The sequence below is a fragment of the Salvelinus sp. IW2-2015 genome, linkage group LG9 (assembly GCF_002910315.2).
Source record: "Salvelinus sp. IW2-2015 linkage group LG9, ASM291031v2, whole genome shotgun sequence".
NCBI classification, from domain to species: domain Eukaryota; kingdom Metazoa; phylum Chordata; class Actinopteri; order Salmoniformes; family Salmonidae; genus Salvelinus; species Salvelinus sp. IW2-2015.
The window spans coordinates 18,894,100-18,913,719 of record NC_036849.1 but is presented as its reverse complement, the minus strand read 5'-3'; the positions used below and the strand labels follow the sequence as shown (position 1 = coordinate 18,913,719).

General features: G+C 40.5%; 3 protein-coding genes across 6 annotated transcripts; all 3 read left to right on the top strand.

Moving 5' to 3' along the window:
- Positions 1-1,135: 1,135 nt before the first annotated feature.
- Positions 1,136-5,084, top strand: max (myc associated factor X). Of its 4 annotated transcripts, none has more exons than XM_023994608.3 (4): positions 1,136-1,298; positions 3,102-3,218; positions 3,572-3,710; positions 4,248-5,084. In XM_023994608.3, exons 1-4 carry the CDS (start codon positions 1,263-1,265, stop codon positions 4,433-4,435), a joined length of 480 nt encoding a protein of 159 aa, XP_023850376.1. In that variant the 5' UTR covers positions 1,136-1,262; the 3' UTR covers positions 4,436-5,084. The 4 variants fall into 4 exon arrangements, with proteins under 4 accessions (XP_023850376.1, XP_023850377.1, XP_023850379.1 ...); XM_023994609.3 differs by having other exon boundaries at positions 1,138-1,298; positions 3,102-3,209; XM_023994611.3 differs by having other exon boundaries at positions 1,167-1,298; positions 3,102-3,209; positions 3,587-3,710.
- Positions 5,085-8,281: 3,197 nt separating this feature from the next.
- On the top strand, positions 8,282-14,730 carry LOC111968346 (ras-related protein Rab-15). The gene is made up of 7 exons (XM_023993839.3): positions 8,282-8,802; positions 11,434-11,494; positions 11,691-11,751; positions 11,895-11,972; positions 12,144-12,233; positions 12,307-12,372; positions 12,470-14,730. Exons 1-7 carry the CDS (start codon positions 8,679-8,681, stop codon positions 12,617-12,619), a joined length of 630 nt encoding a protein of 209 aa, XP_023849607.1. The 5' UTR covers positions 8,282-8,678; the 3' UTR covers positions 12,620-14,730.
- Positions 14,731-15,381: 651 nt separating this feature from the next.
- LOC111968757 (glutathione peroxidase 2) lies at positions 15,382-17,884 on the top strand. Its single transcript, XM_023994607.2, has 2 exons — positions 15,382-17,167; positions 17,316-17,884. Exons 1-2 carry the CDS (start codon positions 16,946-16,948, stop codon positions 17,667-17,669), a joined length of 576 nt encoding a protein of 191 aa, XP_023850375.1. The 5' UTR covers positions 15,382-16,945; the 3' UTR covers positions 17,670-17,884.
- The last annotated feature ends 1,736 nt before the right edge of the window (positions 17,885-19,620 follow it).

Genomic DNA, 19,620 nt, shown 5'->3' with positions numbered 1-19,620 from the left:
GATTTAGTCTGGCCCTCTGTCTCTGGTAGTGCCTCCTTTGGATATTTATCATTTGACAGTGTCATTCTCTTTACTGCTAAAGAATTGGTGTCAAACATAACTTATACAAGAAGCACCGTCGAGTGTTTGTATCATCGACTGTAAGATCATCCATCAACCATCAGAGGATCACATAATTGCAGAATGTCAGATGGTTGGTAAAATGTATGTTTACTTATCCGATTGATTAGGTGAACACCAAACATAATCTCATTTATGAATTATAGCCTGTTTTCTGTGTGTTTTTGTTTTACAGTACATATACAAAAACCAGTTTTGCAGAGTTATTTCCTTGATTATCAAATATTATCCCGATCTGTGATATGCTTTTTTTGTTATTACATTTGAACTCAGCATACCCTCAGATTGCAGCAATGGGAATATTCAGGTGCTTGTAGGGAAACAGCAGGTTTATACAGGTCCTATGGAGAGAAGTGTATGATCAGGGTGAGAAGTGGGGGAGGGATGCTGAAACTGGGCTGCCATCTGGCCTCATAATCACAGGCTACAGAGGGAGAGGCCTGGTTATGATCACCGCATGCCTAATAGTCTTGTGATCCAGGGCCTTTGCAAACAAGAATGATAACCCTGAATGCTTAAACAGTTAACATGTATAGATTGTACATACATAGGCCTAATTCTGAATAACAATAAACAAGTAAAGTCAGCAATGATGATATTACTGTGAGTTCTCATCTGTGTGTAGTTTGATAATATATATATATATATATATATATATAATTTGAAAAAGTAGGTATTGGTCAAAGAGTCTGCCTGCCTGTCTGTCTCTGTACGTCTGTCTGGATCTCTTTCTATACATATGTATAAATCGCTGAATTAGGATCAGCTATTTCAATGTGTAAGGCAAAATGATCAAAACAGATCCTTGAACAGTTGTAGGGGTATTTTGAGACTTTTCCGTAGCACGGGCGCGTCCAAATAAAGAAGCTTTGTGGGGAATATAGTCCAATTACAGACGGTCACATAATGGTAGGAATCAAACGAGTCACACCAAGGACATCAATACCCATAAAACCTTTCGTCGTCGCACATGCGCTTTACAGACTGTTGTGTCCATGTGTAGGCGAATCACGTGTAGAGAATCCGTTGGTCGTCATGTCCCTGCTATAGGATTCGTTTCGTTCTTCGTTTCATTTTGGTTGCTAGCTATCTCCTGTGTTAATTTTAAACTATTTTAATTTTCTCATACATTTCACCGAAGAATGAGCGACAACGAAGATATCGATGTCGACAGTGACGTAAGTTAATGTGATTGCGTTAGTATTTTTGATTAGGGAAACGCGTGCTTTTCGTTGTTCCCTGGGGTATGTTAGCTGGCTCGATGAAATAGCTGGCAGATCAGAAATATTTTTCCACACAGTAGCCTGCAAACCCAATCAGCTGAGTAGCTTGCCAATGAAACAAAATACATGCATACATGATTACTCAACAAATGATAATTTCAATATATGCATCTATCATAATGTCATCAAATAAACTTTGTTTACTTGTTAGCGAATTTGAGCAGTTTTAGCAATGTAGCTACCTAGCTAGCTAACACGGAGCTTGATTGTTATATTTGAAGCGGTGAACTGAACATCGCTTGCTAGCTGGCGCTAACTTGTCTAGAACAACAAACAGCGAGCGTTGCATGCGACGGCAAAAGCAGCAAACTATGTAGTTAAATATTACCCCTATAACTCGCTTGCAAGGTCAGCTAGCTAATGTAGCTAATTAGGTAAGTCGGTGTAGAGCAGTGGTTCCCAAACAGGGGTACTTGGCCTATCCACAGGGGGTACTTGAGAAGACTCATCAGACCATAGACTTAATGGTAAAATACACGTGAGGTACTCCAGGCAGAGTAAAATTAAGTTGGTTGTACAGTAAGCGAAAAAGGTTGAGAGCCACTGGTGTAGAGAAGTGTAACGTTACAAGGGCAGTGTAATGTTTCTAAAGTTAGTTAGCTAGTTATACTTTGCGCTTGTACATTATGTAAAATGACAGTTATCTACAAGGCTCGTGCAATTTTTCAGGTTTGATGGGGAGTTATCAACCCTGAAAATATTAACGCATGAAAGGGTAGTCTCATCCCATAAACCAAGGGGAATTGTCCTTTGAAGCAAACCAAATGGTTATGAGCTAGTATTATGTTATGCAGAGGATAAGCCATTCAGAAGTCATGTCATTTTGTGTTTGTACTGTGCACCCCATGAGAGGAAATCATGTACATTGTGCCCTTACCATCATAGTTAATTTGTTTAGTCTTTTTGACAGGTTGTTCATACGTTATCAATAGGTGATAAGATCGTGCATTGCATTTGGTGCTGTTAAAAGCAACACAAACATATGTTTTCATAGAGAACTAAAGGAGAGTTGCCCTCACACATTTTGATGAAGCTGGATGATGGATATCAGCTCAGGATAAGAACAGTGCTATTACACTGACTCATGCCATAATGTCTTCTATGCATTAATTCAATGCTGCTTGCTGAACCCCTTATAATGCTTGGTGATGAACATGGAGTCATAATATGTTTTGTTGGCTGTTTAGAGAGCAGAGGTAGCTGCCAAGCAACCAACAGGTGGTACCATTCTGTCCTCCTTAGAACATGAGACATTAGTGATTTCTAAAATAATATAACAAAGAAATATAAGCTAGATGTCGGTGGTGATAAGGATCAGAGTGCATAGGAGGTAGTTTGGTATGTATGAGACAGACATTGTCCATAGCAACCAGTATTGTAGACTTCATACCAACAGTCAGTATTGATTCAACACTTTTATGTCATAGAAATCACGCATCAGTCTATATTTTGTCTAACTATTACTACAATTAACTCATTAGCAATCACAATATGAATTGTGTTCAATAATTGTGTTTCGATTTGGATGGGGATTGAAATGGTCAACTGAACATTGCTTGCTAGTTGGCACACACAAAAATAACACAAATACACGTTTCAACATTGCAGGAAGAAACACTTTTTTTAACACTTATTACTTGGCATCTTATTATTGCTATTTTGGTTGAAGCTGTTTTGTCTGTGGATCTCTCGTTGCAGGCAGACAAACGAGCACATCACAATGCGCTGGAGCGCAAACGTAGGGACCACATTAAAGACAGCTTCAGCAGTTTACGGGACTCTGTGCCTGCGTTACAAGGGGAGAAGGTTAGTAAAGTTAGTAATCGATATTTTCTACTTTCCAGCTCTGACTGACTGTAGAATGAATGCTATATGAAGTTAATTTGTATGAAATGTATGAATGTCCAAATGTATTAATGCTAAATGTACTGCTGTATCAATGATGATCAAATAAGCCTCAACCATTATTTTGAATGGTTTAGTTTTCATTTTCGTGAATGATTAGCTCAGTTATGAATTAGTTTGGATTTCTACTTGGTTCCAATAAGTGAATGGTATTTAGCACATCTTGAATAACTGGGCCAGCAGTGCATGTTTCACCTGTAATACTGTGATAAGGACAAATGCAACATTGCCTCATGGCTGAGTTTGTCATTTGTTGCTGACAGCAATCTGTCAAACAGGCCTCCCGAGCTCAGATCCTAGACAAAGCCACAGACTACATCCAGTACATGAGACGGAAAAACCACACACACCAGCAGGACATTGACGACCTGAAGAAGCAGAATGCACTGCTGGAGCAGCAGGGTGAGTGGGGGCTCAAGGCCCAGGGACAACTGCAGTAGCAGGAGGGTGAGTGGTTGGGTCATGGGATCAGAACCATACTTATGCTGCTTTTCAGCTGTAACACCAGTGTTCCACTAGTCTATTCATCCTTATCTTATACTATGAACATTGTGTTTCCATAGCTAGGGCTGGCAGTGAAGACTTGAGAAGAGCAGAATCAACAACTTCTGCATAATCAAAACAGTTGCTTTGTAGGAACAGTTAGCCATTATTTAATGACAGCTGAGAAGTAACGGTGACCTGGCTTTGGCCCCAAGTGAGAGCAGGTACGCCAGAGCCGTGGCCCAGTGAGACGCAGGTGCCGGCCCATGTAGATAGAAACAGAAAAGTCTGAACCTTTTGAGTAAAACACTGGTAAATCCTGATTCGAAATGTGCCATTATGGATATGCTACTGATGGCTTTTTGCATTATCCCAATGAACAATATTTCATGGTGAAGGGAGAGACCGATACTTCTCCTGTTGTTTTCTGACTTGTGTTTCTCTGGGTGATTGCAGTCCGTGCACTGGAGAAAGCCAAGGGGAACACTACGCTCCAGGCCAACTATACATCCTCTGACAGCAGCTTGTACACCAACCCCAAGGGGAGCACAGTGTCCGCCTTTGATGGTGGCTCCGACTCCAGCTCTGAATCAGAGCCAGAGGAGCCGCCCAACAGAAAGAAGCTGCGTGTGGAGCCCAGCTAGACCCCATCCACAGTGCTATCGCTAGAGACTCTCTTATCTACCAGCCCACTCCTCCTGTTCAGTCTCTTTCCAGTCTTCTCATGCCAGTCCAGGAGACAGAGGGAAGACTGTGTGATAGAGCTGCTATCATATATACAATGCTTCAACCTTTCTCTTCCCTCGCCAGCATATTGTCACACCTTTCATGGCACAGCAACAACTCTCAACACCCTCAAAGTGAGGCGGCTCTGCAGTTTGAAGGAGTTAATGCGTTTAAAACCTAATTCTATTGATCCAGAATTGGATATGGAGGTGACCAGGTGTACAGCTTTAGTCTAGTTTACAACAAATAGCCCAATTTCTCTTTTTATGTCACCTCAATGAACCTGTTCAGAGTTTTGAGACTTAGGCAGACCTTTGAGAAATTGTCCTAAGCTTGTCCTAAGCTTGTCCTAAGCTTGTCCATAGCTTACCTTGTTAATAGTTGTACTTTTTCACTAAAGAATTTGAAGTTGCTTTGGAAAAAATATATGTAATGCAACCCTCCTGAATCAGTGTAGATGGCTGATGTTTTCCGTCTTTGAAATATTTGTGTAATCAAATCCCTAAATTTAGAGTGATCGTTATATTGAAATGAATTTCGTATCCCATATTGTACATTTTTGTCATTTAGCTTGACCACTTGTCAATGGAGATAGATAGATGAACAATGTTGGCCTCATTTAATATATTCTCATCTCACAGGTTCAACACTTTGTTTTTATTTTTGTTATTCTCAAGGAAATTGAGATTTGAAGAAAAAAAGTTTCTTAAAATCCATACTGAATGTTACACAATGCAGTTAAAGGTAGTAACCTTTTATTTTTATGAAAGGAAAATAAATCCATATCAGTGTAGTGCATAACACTATACTCTTAAATGTCAATTCTACAAAGAAAAACTTATTTGGAAATATTTGCCGGTACTGGGAATGTTTCTTTTTTTCTTTTCTTTTTTACAGAGATAATTAGTGTGTACAAAATAGATATTTGATTGATTCCATTTCATGGAAATTACAGATATGTTGTACATACTGCCAACAATTGTCTTGCAAGTTGAGGCATACCTTTGCTATGAGACTATTATAAATAAAACTATTTTATCCTTTAGTGCTGTGTGTAGAAGGGAGACCTGGTGAAGAGGGCAGCTTAAAGTGTATGCCCAAGCATACCTGACTGAGTTTTCTTTGTATTTTGTGCTTGTTGTTTGGTGAGTTTTCTTGGTATTGACTGCCAGTGCTGGGCAAGGTACATGTACACCTCTGCACTGTCATATGTGTCAACATTTTAAACCATACTTGTTCTAAGCACTGTGTGGCATGGTGTTGGCTGACCAATTGACACGGATGCTTTGAGGTGCGCACTGAGCACTTATCTGCACACCTGACACCCACTTTTCATGCAGGTACATGCATCTCAAAGGAGCCATCTTGATATCTGGTGGAGTAAATGAATGAGTTTCAGTTAGGAGAGTAAAGGAATGACAGGTGAAGCGTCCATATCAACAGTAGGATCTCAAAGACTGGTGTTTGTCTAAGGTTGAGGGTGAAAAAATGTTAGCAATTCAAAGAAGTTCAAAATGATTGAGATGGCATCTCTTTTGTTCAGTACACTAATGGCTCACAGTTTTTGGAAAATGAGTCAAAATATTATCAGATGATGGTAGCAGTGGCGATTATAGCATGTAAATCTTGGTGGGGCAAAATAAAAATGCATGTCAGCAAAGCACTACACAACCCTAAACAATACATGAATTGCACTAGAATGTTGACAAACAGTGCCCACAAACTTAGGGCAAACATAAAGCTGTCCCAACAGCAGAGCTTTCTTTTCAGCACCATGAAGTGAATCCTTACCACTGCTACACCTGGCTATCAGCAGAGCCTTGTCTGCCATCGAAGCAGTTAATTCAGCCTCATTTAATGCCTTTAAAAAAAACATGGCTGACTTGCTTAAACAAATGTGATTTCTGACAATTGAGATGTACAAACTATGGCATGTAAGAGGATGGCGAGCAGATAAGAGAAAATCTGTAATTTCGAGTAAGACAATGAGCGAGCTAGGACTGACGTAGTCAATATAGCAATTTGTACTGCAACAGAATTCAGAACTTGGGCCATTCTTACAGTATTCTCCCTGTTGAATCATGGCGTCAGTGATCTTCAGGTCGGCGCTCTAGAAAAAGGCCTGAGTTCCCGAGTTGGATGACCAAACTTATTTTCCCAGTCTGAACTCTTTTTTTCTCAGAGTTCCCAGTTCTATTGAGCGTGGCAGATGTCATGCTGGATTGACAGCATGGCCACTGTATTCAAACTTTTCTGTCCCATAATGTGGAATGTTTATTCTTTTAAGATTGGAAAAGAGAATGTTAAACAGACTTGGACCACACACCCACTCCACTGAATAGCAGGCTAGTGATTGCTTGGCAACGCTTGCAGTTAGCCACTGATTCCTTCCAAAACACTAATTGTTGAATTCATGATTTCCAACTTGTTGTGTAATGTTCAATGGTCGATGAGCACCGGTACGTTTTATCTATAATTTCTCTTCATATGACAATAATTGAAAAGGATTTGCCAGTAGATTGTCAACGTGATTCATGATACTGACTGCTTGTCTAGCTTTCTAGATAAGATTTTGAGAGTATGATGTTGACATGATCAGTCTGATCAAAGCTACCGTAGATATAACGTTATTTTACGTAATTGTATCTTTGGCCAATGACCTTGAGCCTTCATTGATGGGCACTTCTAATGTAACTATGGCAGCACACAAGGGGCTTCAACTTTTGAGCTCCCCCTGTAGATTTTTGTGGTGATGTGGTGTCCCCATGAGTGACAGAACACTGAGCCAATCACGGCGCAACTAGAGAACATTACCAACCCCGCCACTCTGTATTTTCCGCTGGCTTCCCCACCACCTCAGAAAGCACTGAGCTAGGCTGGAACACCTGCCTTACTCAAGAAAGCGAAGAAAAATAGACCATGTTTGTATGTGGCTTTATTAACTCAATGATTATTTTAACATTGTTTGAAAATTGCTATGTGACACATAATGGCAAAATAACATGCAAAACAAACAGGTGGAGCACAAAACAGGTTGGGCTCCGCCCCACCTACCCTGAATGGCGGGTCGCCACTGGATGGTAGACTGGTATGTTCATATACAACACTATCTGCTGCACTAGTCTATCAACACCAAGATAAACTTATTGCGGGGTATGCATACATCAAAACCCTAGCCTTTGATCATGAAACTGTTTCATTACATTACACATAAGTCATTGGACGAAGGCGTCTTTTGTGCGGGGGACTTTTGTTAAGAGCCATGGCGCTCGGTTTTAACATCAACACGCATCGCCTGCGGTCCGGTTTTGGAAGCACAATGACGTTATGTTTCATATCAGCAAGAAATCATTAAACGGTTATATTGAAACAACTTTATGTTAGTGTTCCCACACGGCCATATCACAGCGCTTGTTTACGGAAAACAAGACTGAAGAATGCACCTGTGCTATCTAGCGTGCTCTGAACACCTGTGTGTAAGTGTAACTCGGGAAGTGTAGTTTCAGCAGATGGAGGCACACAGCTGTATGGGTCTGTTCAAAACTGCTACAGTAAGTATATATATATATATTTTTAAGGATTCTTTCACGCTGTTGAAAGATAAGGGCCATATCGCAAATTATGATTATTGACGTTAAAATTAAGTTCACATGAGCCAAAAGCTAAAAATTAGGGAAATGGCAGAGGAGACCTAGTTTTCAAGAACTACAAAAAAAACAGGAGGAAAGAGTTCCAGTATTTGTTACGAGAAACACTGACATCTCCTGGTAGATAATGGCAACGTATCAATATTAATGAAATCAGTCTGCGCAGTTCAACATGAATTGAAGATGTATTACCAAATGTTAACGTTACCATTTTGACACTACATTTAAGATACCGCTTACATTTTTTAGTTTGAAAACTTTACAGAGATGAAACGTATATAGGCAATTTTTCATTTGAGAGAGGCACATGGGGAGATAGGCAAAGGCAAATTTTTATTTTTACAAAGGCTAATTTGTAACCACTATTTTTGTGGTGCTGTCGTCGCTTCTCCAAGCCTTTTGATCTAACCGCCGTACTAAAAGCATGTTCGTTCCTCCCTTCTGGCAAATCATAGAGCAGCCCCCATGCAAGTGAGTTTTCGCTGAACAAGAAACTCGTTTGTTTTTGTCCACCATGGCAAAGCAGTATGACGTTTTGCTCAGGTTGCTGCTTTTAGGAGATTCCGGGGTTGGAAAGACCTGTTTGTTGTGCAGGTTCACGGACAATGAATGCCATTCATCGCATATCTCTACAATTGGTAAGCTGCTGTTGATTGCAATTGGTTAGTTTGACTGTTGACTGATTCAGGCAAGTTTGCCGCGAATATGCGACTCCCACAATAAGTGATTGACAGCAATTCTATACGAAACGCTTGACGGGACTTTTCCCTAATAGATTTAAAATGCTGTCACCTAAAACTTGATTGAAGGACATATTTCTGAAACTCTACTATGCCTTAGGCCAAACTGTATCAAATAGGAATTTGTTCTTAACTGACTTGCCTAGTTAAATAAAAAATCAAATGTTGTCTTTGTTAGGCCTGCAAACCTAAAATATACATTTTTCACAAACACCTGTTTTCTAAAGAACATGCCTCTACTAGAACCAGTTGACTGTTTCCATCATTCCATGTCCAACATAATTTCCCCCTGGACCCAGGCTCTGGACATGTTTGTTTAGAAACTCCAGTGTGAGCTCACTGGACAGTGCTCAAGATAGGCCTCAGTCACATTACATGACTAATTATTCCTCTAAATAGGGTTATATTCCCATCTATCATCATAATACAGATGTTGTCCATTGAAAAACGCATGGTTTAAAGGAATATCTAGTTTTCAGCCAACAGGTGTAGGCATATAATTAGTCGCCTAAGCATTCAGAATGGACTAAGGATCTAAAACTGGACAAAACTCTCATGGTACAGTGTTTTCTGCAATAATGATCACATACAGGACCTTTTAGCCTATTATGGATGGGGGATGCTTTAAGGAAGTACGCCTCTCTTTGGCAGAGCACAATGGAACAGCAGGATCTGTAATTGCATAGAAAGCCTCTCCAAGCCTGATGATGGTATTTACTCGGAAGGGAGGTCTTTCTTGTACAGGAAGTGGCAGGGTTGGGGGAAATTAATTTTCTATGTTCCCTCTGATTGTGTAACTCCATTACTCCACCACTTCATTTTTGTTTTCATACAAAGTACAGGTATAGACAGACAATGTAACTCACATTAAAAGGGTGCTCTCAATACTGAAGCTTTCCCCTATTTATGTGGCTAATGATAATGATAAATGTGATATGCAGCAGAAAATGGACTGATTGGCCAGAATGACTTCTGTTTGGTTTAGGGCTACTCTGCCTACTGTCTGATTTATTTCCCATGGGTCATCGGCAGTCATTGCACCCTCTTATTTATGAAAATGGTGGTGATCCTGCAGTATGACTGACTGGGTAACAGAGCAGGGGTTCTGTTAGAAAAGCAGCAGATTACAGGAAAGTCTACATATTATATATATATACACACACACACTAAGGCACATGTCTTCAGGTTGTTTATCTAACCCTGTAACTTTCTTCCTCCTGTTTGTTCAACTTAAACAAAACAATATGTGATTAGAAGGAATGGGGAAGGTTGTGACTTACATTGCAGTTCTACTGGTGTGTTTAATCTCTGTGACGCAATCTTAGCTGCTGCTGATCTACTAAAAAACTATTGTATTTGGTTGGTGTTAGTGAGGGGGATGGGTCCGTTAGAGTAGCATACAGAACAGAATCTGACCACGGCACCTGATGTCTCCCCATGATAATCACCCTCCTAGATTCTACTTCTGCTTCATTCCTTATTATTGCTCAGTCTTGAACCCCCAACCCCAGTTCCTGAAATACAGTGTTACCCACTAAATTAGCTCAATTAAGATTTGGCTGGCCTCACTGGCAGTGAATGTAATGTCAGATGTGTTGAACACATGATTAGCCTATAACACTGGCACAGGGAGATATACACGCATGCAAAGGTAGTGAAGCATGTACAGCATGTCAAATTTGAATGTGCTCTCTCTCTCCCATCTGTCAGTGTTGGCGGCGCTAATTGGGAAGGCTGCCTCCATCGCTATTGAAGATGACATCATGGCATGTTTTAGTCATGGTCAACAGACAGTCAGAATGGGTCTATCGTGACTAGAAGCACGGTTTGGATTTACCAAGAACGTATAATGGCCAGTCTTTTGCCTGAAGCATATCCTTGTGTGACGTGTTTGTGTCAGCTCTGTGTTTACTCTGTTTGTGGCAGGTATGGTGGTTATGGCAATGTTGCAAGCAACTGACATTTTACGTCTGATTATTTGATGGTTTTTTTTGCTTTTTCAACTGTGAAGCTATCACACACCACTGACATTTAAATGAAGGTTGTTGTGAGTGAGATATATTTCATGCATCGTCTTCCCTGTCCATTGGCCCAGCTGAAATACACCGTAGTAAATGACACATTTAATTTCCATGAGCAAGATGACGGATTGAAAGGACATTCAACTGTGATAAGTGGGTATCTAAACAAACCAGTCCCCATCAGTGTCTACTTCCAAACTGGCCAAAATACATTTTTGTTAGCCAAGTGGAAGAATGCTACGTTACCAGGGATACTTATTGACTAGTACAGGCTGATTTGGTAAGTCATGAGAAGGAAAATGTGGGGACTGGTTTCTTTTTATCACTTATTTATTCAGGAAAAACTTGTTTTAACCACCAGTAGGATAGGCTACAATATTTGAGCCTTCAGTAAAACTACTGTCCTGCAATGGGGAAAGAATAAAGAAACAGGATAGCACGAGTGAAATTAAATCAATCAATAGTAACATGTTTGCCATGCATAACAATATATTTTTGTCTTCTGTAGGAGTGGATTTCAAAATGAAAACATTAAAAATAGATGGCATTAAAGTGCGAGTACAGATCTGGTGAGTGAACAGATCTTTGCGATAACAACTCACTCACCATAATGCAGTAGTTACTGACACATCCATCACAAATGTCATGTTTTCATTCTGTAAGTGTAAGATATGCTTTACCTCTGATTGAGACATATTCTGGTATGTGGTCACATCACCATGTAAAACTGGGGATTGCCTCTATGCCTTTGTCTGTCTACACTAGGGATACTGCTGGCCAGGAACGGTACCAGACCATCACCAAACAGTACTACAGACGGGCACAGGTGGGTTCTCTACACACCAATAATCACTGTCCAGAAATGAAGTACATTACCAGAGTTAAAACCATTTTACAACATCAAGTGCTTGGTCCCGTGCTCACCATTAGTCATGTGCTCACAATCTGTCATGATGGTCCCTCCGTCAGGGATTTATCCTGGTGTATGACATCACTAGTTCCCGTTCCTTTCAGCACATTGTGAAGTGGGCTAGCGATGTGGATGAGGTAAGGCTAACACCTACTGATAAAACTGCCCTCCTTCATTCACTTGGTCAGTCTCTTTGTCTCCCCTCTGTTTCTCAGGTTCTCTTTGTTTGTTACCCAGTTTTTACATATTTTTGTTGAACTGTAGGTGCCCAGTTGTCTTTTTCACAACCCTGTCTCAATGTGTTTCAGTTTGCCCTTGACAAGGTGCAGAGGATCCTGGTGGGGAACAAGGCTGATGAGGAGCAGAAGAGGAAAGTGCCTAAAGAACAAGGGAACAAGGTTGGCCTTTATCTTGCTGTTTTACTCAGTCATAATAGTTTTCTTTCATACTTAATGAACTCTTGTGTTACAGCTAGCAAAAACCTATGGAATGGAATTCTTTGAGACAAGTGCCTGCACCAACTGCAACATAAATGAGGTGAGTCATAGGCCTTATTGAGTCAATACCTTGTATGTACTCTGTTGGGTGATCATGTGAGGCAATTGTGCTAAAATATTTTCTTGACATCTTCCAGTCGTTCACCCGGTTGACAGAGCTGGTCCTGCATGCTCACAAGAAAGAGATGGATGCCTTCCAGGGTTCAATTAATAAATACCTAGACATGACTTATCTGGAGGGAGAGCAGGACAAACAGGACAACTCCCAGAAGGCCTGCGCATGTTAGCATGAGGCAAAACTCTCAACCTGGGGGTGTTTGGCTAAAATATTTTGTTGTTTTTGCAATACCTCTGGCCCTGTGACATAATGGCATTGAAATGATGAGTAACTTATTAAATGTGTGAGGACAGTTGAAGTCGGAAATTTACGTACACCTTAGCCAAATACATTTAAATTCAGTTTTTCACAATTCCTGACATTTAATCCAAGTAAAAATTCCCTTTCTTAGGTTAGTTAGGATCAACACTTTATTTTAAGAATTTGAAATGTCAGAATAATAGTAGAGCGAATGATTTCTTTCATCACATTCCCAGTGGGTCAGAAGTTTACATACACTCAATTAGTATTTGGTAGCATTGCCTTTAAATTGCCTTCCACAAGCATTTGGGTGAATTTCGGCCCATTCTTCCTGACAGAGCTGGTGTAACTGAGTCAGGTTTGTAGGCCTCTGTGCTTGCACATGCTTTTTCAGTTCTGCCCACAAATTTTCTCTAGGATTGAGGTCAGGGCTTTGTGATGACCACTCCAATACCTTGACTTTGTTGTCCTTAAGCCATTTTGCCACAACTTTGGAAGTATGCTTGGGGTCGGGTGGCGCGGTGGTCTAAGGCAATGCATGGTGGCACACTGGTGTGCCACCAGAGACTCTGGGTTCGAGCCCAGGCTCTGTCGTAGCCGGCCGCGACTGGGAGGCCCATGGGGCGGCCGGCTTAGGGAGGGTTTGGCCGGCAGGGATATCCTTGTCTAATCGTGCACTAGCGACTCCTGTGGCGGGCTGGGCACAGTGCACGCTGACCAGGTCGCTAGGTGTACGGTGTTTCCTCCGACACATTGGTGCGGCTGGCTTCCGGGTTGGATGCGCGCTGTGTTAAGAAGCAGTGCGGCTTCGTTGTGTTTCGGAGGATGCATGGCTCTCGACCGAACGGGAGTTGCAGCGATGAGACAAAACTACTAACAATTGGATACCACGAAATTGGGGAGAAAAAGTGGGTAAAAAAATATATATATCCACATCATTCCACTCCTCATGATGCCATCTATTTTGTGAAGTGCACCAGTCCCTCCTGCAGAAAAGCACCCCCACAACATGATGCTGCCACCCCGTGCTTCACGGTTGGGATGGTGTTCTTCGGCTTGCAATCACTTTTCCTCCAAACATAACGATGGTCATTATGGCCAAACAGTTCTATTTTTGTTTCATCAGACCAGAGGACATTTCTCCAAAAGGTACGATCATTGTCCCCATGAGCAGTTGCAAACCGTAGTCTGGCTTTTTTATGGCGGTTTGGAGCAGTGGCTTCTTCCTTGCTGAGCGGCCTTTCAGGTTATGTCGATATAGGACTCATCTTACTGTGGATATAGATACTTTTGTACCTGTTTCCGCCAGCATCTTCAAAAGGTCCTTTGCTGTTGTTCTGGGATTGATTTGCACTTTTTGTACCAAAGTACGTTCATCTCTAGGAGACAGAACGTGTCTCCTTCCTGAGCGGTATGACAGCTGCGTGGTCCCATGGTGTTTATACTTGCGTACTATTGTTTGTACAGACGAACGTGGTACCTCCAGGCATTTGGAAATTGCTCCCAAGGATCAACCAGACTTGTGGAGGTCTACAAATTTTTTTCAGAGGTCTTGGCCGATTTCTTTTGATTTTCCAATGATGTCAAGCAAAGAGGCACTGAGTTTGAAGGTAGGCCTTGAAATACATCCACAGGTACACCTCCAATTGACTCAAATGATGTCAATTAGCATTTCAGAAGCTTCTAAAGCCATGACATAATTTTCTGGAATTTTTCAAGATGTTTAAAGGCACAGTTAACTTAGTGTATGTAAACTTCTGACTCACTGGAATTGTGAAATAATCTATCTGTAAACAATTGTTGGAAAAATTACGTGTCATGCACAAAGTAGATGTCCTAACCGACTTGCCAAAACTATTTGTTAACAAGAAATTTGAGGAGTGGTTGAAAAACAAGTTTTAATGACTCCAACATAAGTGTATGTACACTTCCGACTTCAACTGTATGTTCGGTGTTTACTGAATATTGCCCTTGCTTTTGCTCAGATTGATGCATCTAATAGTTTTACTCACTGTTAAATCTTCATGTGTTTTATAGTTACTTGACTTTTTCATGTTTTATTACCCGGCTTTGCAACACACAAACTGATGGCACCCTGAGTTGAGTAGTCAACATGTAATAAGAAGATTTGCCTGCAGATGGGCTGCTGTCTGCAACGCTACACTGAAAGTTGCAGCTCCACCCCTGTTTGGATGACATGGTATACTTAAGCTTACCCCTGTATTATTTGTTGCCACCAGGGGCGTCATGCACCCCAAAAATCTGAGGGGCACAAAGTACATGAGGATGATTGGCAGGTGGACCGGGAGAAGGCTCAATTTAGCTTTTCCCTGCATCTAGAGCCATCACTATGCTTAATTTTATATCCATTTTTTCCTGCATATCTAAGCAGACCTCTTGACCTGTCTATTCTCCTGACTGGTGGATATTTGTTTTTAGAGACTAAAATCTTGGTAAAATATTGAAAGGAATGTGAGTCTTCAATACATTTAGTAATTGCTTGCTTTTCTAAAATCTACTTGCCAGCTAAGATTGTTAGACAAGCTAGCTACTCTAACTTGATAGCCTGAAATGCCTTCTTGGTAGCTAGTTATGAGGTTGGGAGAGTGGGAACCTATATGGGCTAGCTAAAGCCAACGTCATAAAATCGTTTGGTGGCTAGTAGCGTTAGTATTGGTATTTTTTTTAAACGAGACAAATCTGAGGGTGCGCGTGCCCCTGTGTCCCCATGGGCATGATGCCTCTTAAGTTTTGCCACAATTTTACCCTTCATATCACAAACGTTGCTGTCTACTTAAAAAAACGAAATATGCTTACAAATTCATTTGCTAAATAGTTTAATAGTGGGACGGACCAAAGTGAAAGAGAATCTGAAGTTCTTGATTGGTGCTTTAGGAGATGAGACGAGGATACGGGAGATAGGGTGGGCAGAGGGCATTGTTCAATTATTCACATGCAGAAATAGAATCCAGGCTAGCAAGAAGGGCTCATTTACCTGTGGAAGACTAACCCATACTCAAACATGCATGAAGCCGAAAACTCAAATCTAAAACAGAAATAATGTTCAAATCTATTTTTAGTAGCTTGTATGTTTTGTGAATTTACAAGTTGTCATGACAAATTCTAGGTATTTTTACAGGTTGAAAAGCTGTAGCAAATGCCACTATGGTGCATGCACATACATTATTATAAAGGGCTGTTAGGGTGCCACTGATAGCAGACTGGTTTGATGTTTTTGACTAGCTGTGCTATAAGATAAAATATTATGGTCATCTTGTAGTTGGCTATTTGTGAGATTTACTAGAGAGGAGTTGAGTGAAGTTGATGTCCATTGAGTTTAAATAGAAACAGAAGATCAAATAGGACAGTCATACATTTTTTTATCATATGCTGAGAAAGGCAGGTAATGACTTAGATGGTGACAAACTGATATGGGTCCTATAATTACCATAAAGCTGAATATTGTGCCCATATCATAATACATGGTTCCCTTCTCAATATTCTCACAGGAAATAAGTCATTTATAATGACAACTGTACATTTCTTTATATATATAATATATATAAGTTACCTTTTTATTTAACTAGGTAAGTCAGTTAAGAACAAATTCTTATTTATAATGACGGCCAAAGCCGGACGATGCTGGGCTAACTGCGCTGCACTACGGGACTCCCAATCACAGCCGGATGTGATACAGCCTGGATTCAAACCAGGGACTGTAGTGATGCCTCTTGCACTGAGATGCAGTGAATTAGACTGTTGCGCCACTCAGGAGCCAAATACAAGCATAATGTATTTTACTGTACATTACATCTCTGGTAAATGTTTAGATACTGTGGAATACATTGTTACTAGATCAGATTCACAGACAAGAGTCTGACTGTAAAACCGCTAGGTGTATTTGGCCAATATGAAGACGTATAACATGTAATTTGTATAAAAAACTATTACGTATTTAGTATGCAAGTAATCTTGTTTTTAAAATGATGCTATTTTAACAAACCATGCAACGAATAACCATAGATGTAATTTAACATGACCCCGTTCATACTGTTCTGTGCAAGTTTACAAGCTGAGATATGAGCCTATCTACCTTTGTGTGTGACAGTATTGTATGTCAGGTGGGTATCATTTTACTGCAGAGATATTTGACACCCAGGTAAGGCAGGCACATGTCTGAAGTCAGGTGACCTGAGGTGGTATTACACACGGACACACTGGTCCTCACTACTGCCAGTAACTACAGAACAGGACCATGACGTTCATCGCGAAGACCTTCTATGATCTGAAGGCCATGACCCTGGAGGGGGATTCAGTAGACTTCAATGTGTTTCGAGGGCGGGTGGTCCTCATTGAGAATGTGGCATCGCTCTGAGGGACAACCACCCGGGACTACAGCCAGCTCAACTTGCTCCAGAGCAAGTACCCTCACCGGCTAGTGGTCCTGGGCTTCCCCTGCAATCAGTTTGGCTACCAGGTCAGTATGCGACATTGTGGCCTTTGGTTATGTGGTTCAGTGAAATCAATGAAAACAAGCTAATCTAGTAAAATATTCTGTTAATTTACAGGTATCGGGTGATTTGTTTAATGATTCATGTCAGATGAGAATGTTGCATGTTTTACAGGAGAACTGTTCAAATGGGGAGATCCTGAACTCATTGAAGTATGTGCGTCCAGGAGATGGCTACCAGCCTGGCTTCACTGTCTTTGAAAAGTGTGACGTGAATGGAACCAACACTCACCCTGTCTTTGCCTATTTGAAAGACAAACTTCCCTATCCTGATGATGATCCACACACCCTCATCCAGGATCCTAAATTCCTCATCTGGAGTCCCATCAGCAGGACAGACATCTCTTGGAATTTTGAGAAATTCCTGGTTGGGCCAGAGGGAGAGCCCTTTAAACGTTATAGCAAAAAATTTGAGACTATCAACATCGAGCCTGACATACAAAGACTGTTGAGACTAACCAAGACCTGAAAATAGCATGGAAATGTTCTCCTTGTGTACTACTCATTCATGACTTCACATCTATGATAGACAGGAACTATTATGGCGTCGTCCATCCTTTTGAGTTTTACTAAATGAGGTTAATATTCTAAACTTGGGAGTATTATCTGAGGCCATGTAAATGCTCAAGAGTTGTGGGTTATGCCTTGATATGTCTTGCTCATGTAATAAAAATATGGAAAGCATCAGCTATATTTTTGTATGTCCTCCAGCAGTGATCCTGACCTTTAGTAAACCCTCTCCTGTCTTTTTCTATGCTGGCCAGCAGGTGGTGCCACTAACTTGAGTTTAGATTAGATCTTTGCCACCAACTCAGTGAAGTTTGTCAGACAAAAGGCAATATATACACAAGGTAACTGTAGTTGGAATAAAATTATTAGGTTCTACTTGTGTTAACCTAAAAAGTATTCTTATCGTTCCACCATATCCCATGTGTATTAATCATGTTATAATCATTTGACATTTTCTAGTTTCACATTACACTTTATTTTAGTAACTGTACAATGTTTCCAGATTTCTATGAAATATGACCTATAATAACAATATGAGTGACGAAGTTTTCGTTCCAAAAAACGGTAATTAAGTATGTTAAAAAACAAATATTGTTTTGGAATGGTGTGGGTGTGTAAATGGGTTAGCTGACAACATCACGAAAATGATGTGCACACTTCAATGGGGCTGAAGTCCGTGTGTTGTGATTCTGGATGACCAGGGTCTGGTTTCCCCATAGCGATGGAATTTAGGCATACGTCACACCGGTTTCCCAAAACACCATCCAGTTAACTCGTTCCAAAGTAAAACTTAACTGTGTTGTTACAGGCGCTGCTGTCCCGTGCTGAAAATTATTCCAGAAAATAGGCTTAAAAGGATCCGCCCCTTTATTTTAATTTCCGCCTAAAATGACATACTCAAATATAACTGCCTGTAGCTCAGGCCTTGAAGCAAGGATATGCATATTCTTGGTACCATTTGAAAGGAAACACGTTGAAGTTTGTGGAAATGTGAAAGGAATGTAGGAGAATATAACACAATAATCTGGTCAAATATAATACAAAGGAAAATACTTTTTTTTTGTATTTCTTTGTACCATCATCTTTGAAATGCAAGAGAAAGGACATAATGTATTATTCCAGGCCAGGTGCAATCTAGATTTTGGTGTTTGTGCAAAGTTTTAGACTGATCCACTGAACCATTGCATTTCTGTTCAAAATTTTGTCTCAAGAATGCCCAAATGTGCCTAATTTGTTTATTTGTAACTTTTTATGTTCAAAATTGTTTACTCTCCTCAAACAATAGCATGGTATTCTTTCACTGTAATAGCTACTGCAAATTGGGCAGTGCAGTTAGTTTAAATTCTTGTTAATCTTTCTGCCAATATCAGATATGTCTATGTCCTGGGAAATTGTCTTGTTACTTACAACCTCATGCTAATTGCATTAGCCTACGTTAGCTCAACCATCCCGTGGACGGGACACTGATCTCGAAGATGCAAAGAGCTCGCTGTAGCCTTAAATGATTTTTGGCTATTCAAAGTCCCCTTTTTTTTACACAATGCAATTTTCCCAACAACAGAAATACAATTCTGTAGCCTATTATGTATTTGTATTATACACTGAACAAAAATATAAATGAAACATGCAACAATTTCAAAGATTTAACTGAGTTACAGTTCATATAAGGAGATCAGGCAATTTAAATAAATTCAGTAGGCCCTAATCTATAGATTTCACATGACTGGGAATACAGAAATGCATCTGTTGGTCACAGATACCTTTAAAAAAAGTAGGGGCATGGATCAGAAAAACAGTCACTGTCTGGTAAGACCACCATTTGCCTCATGCAGCACGACATCTCCTCCACATAGTTGATCAGGCTGTTGATTGCCGCCTGTGGAATGTTGTCCCACTTGTCTTCAATGGCT

Excerpts from the sequence above, each read along its gene's own strand:
- max (XM_023994608.3), top strand. The coding sequence starts at position 1,263 with ATGAGCGACAACGAAGATATCGATGTCGACAGTGAC. Across the intron at positions 1,299-3,101 it reads ATATCGATGTCGACAGTGAC|GCAGACAAACGAGCACATCA; the intron begins GTAAGTTAATGT and ends CTCTCGTTGCAG. Across the intron at positions 3,219-3,571 it reads AAGGGGAGAAGGTTAGTAAA|CAATCTGTCAAACAGGCCTC; the intron begins GTTAGTAATCGA and ends TGTTGCTGACAG.
- LOC111968346 (XM_023993839.3), top strand. The coding sequence starts at position 8,679 with ATGGCAAAGCAGTATGACGTTTTGCTCAGGTTGCTGCTTTTAGGAGAT. Across the intron at positions 11,495-11,690 it reads AAAGTGCGAGTACAGATCTG|GGATACTGCTGGCCAGGAAC; the intron begins GTGAGTGAACAG and ends TGTCTACACTAG. Across the intron at positions 12,234-12,306 it reads CTAAAGAACAAGGGAACAAG|CTAGCAAAAACCTATGGAAT; the intron begins GTTGGCCTTTAT and ends CTTGTGTTACAG.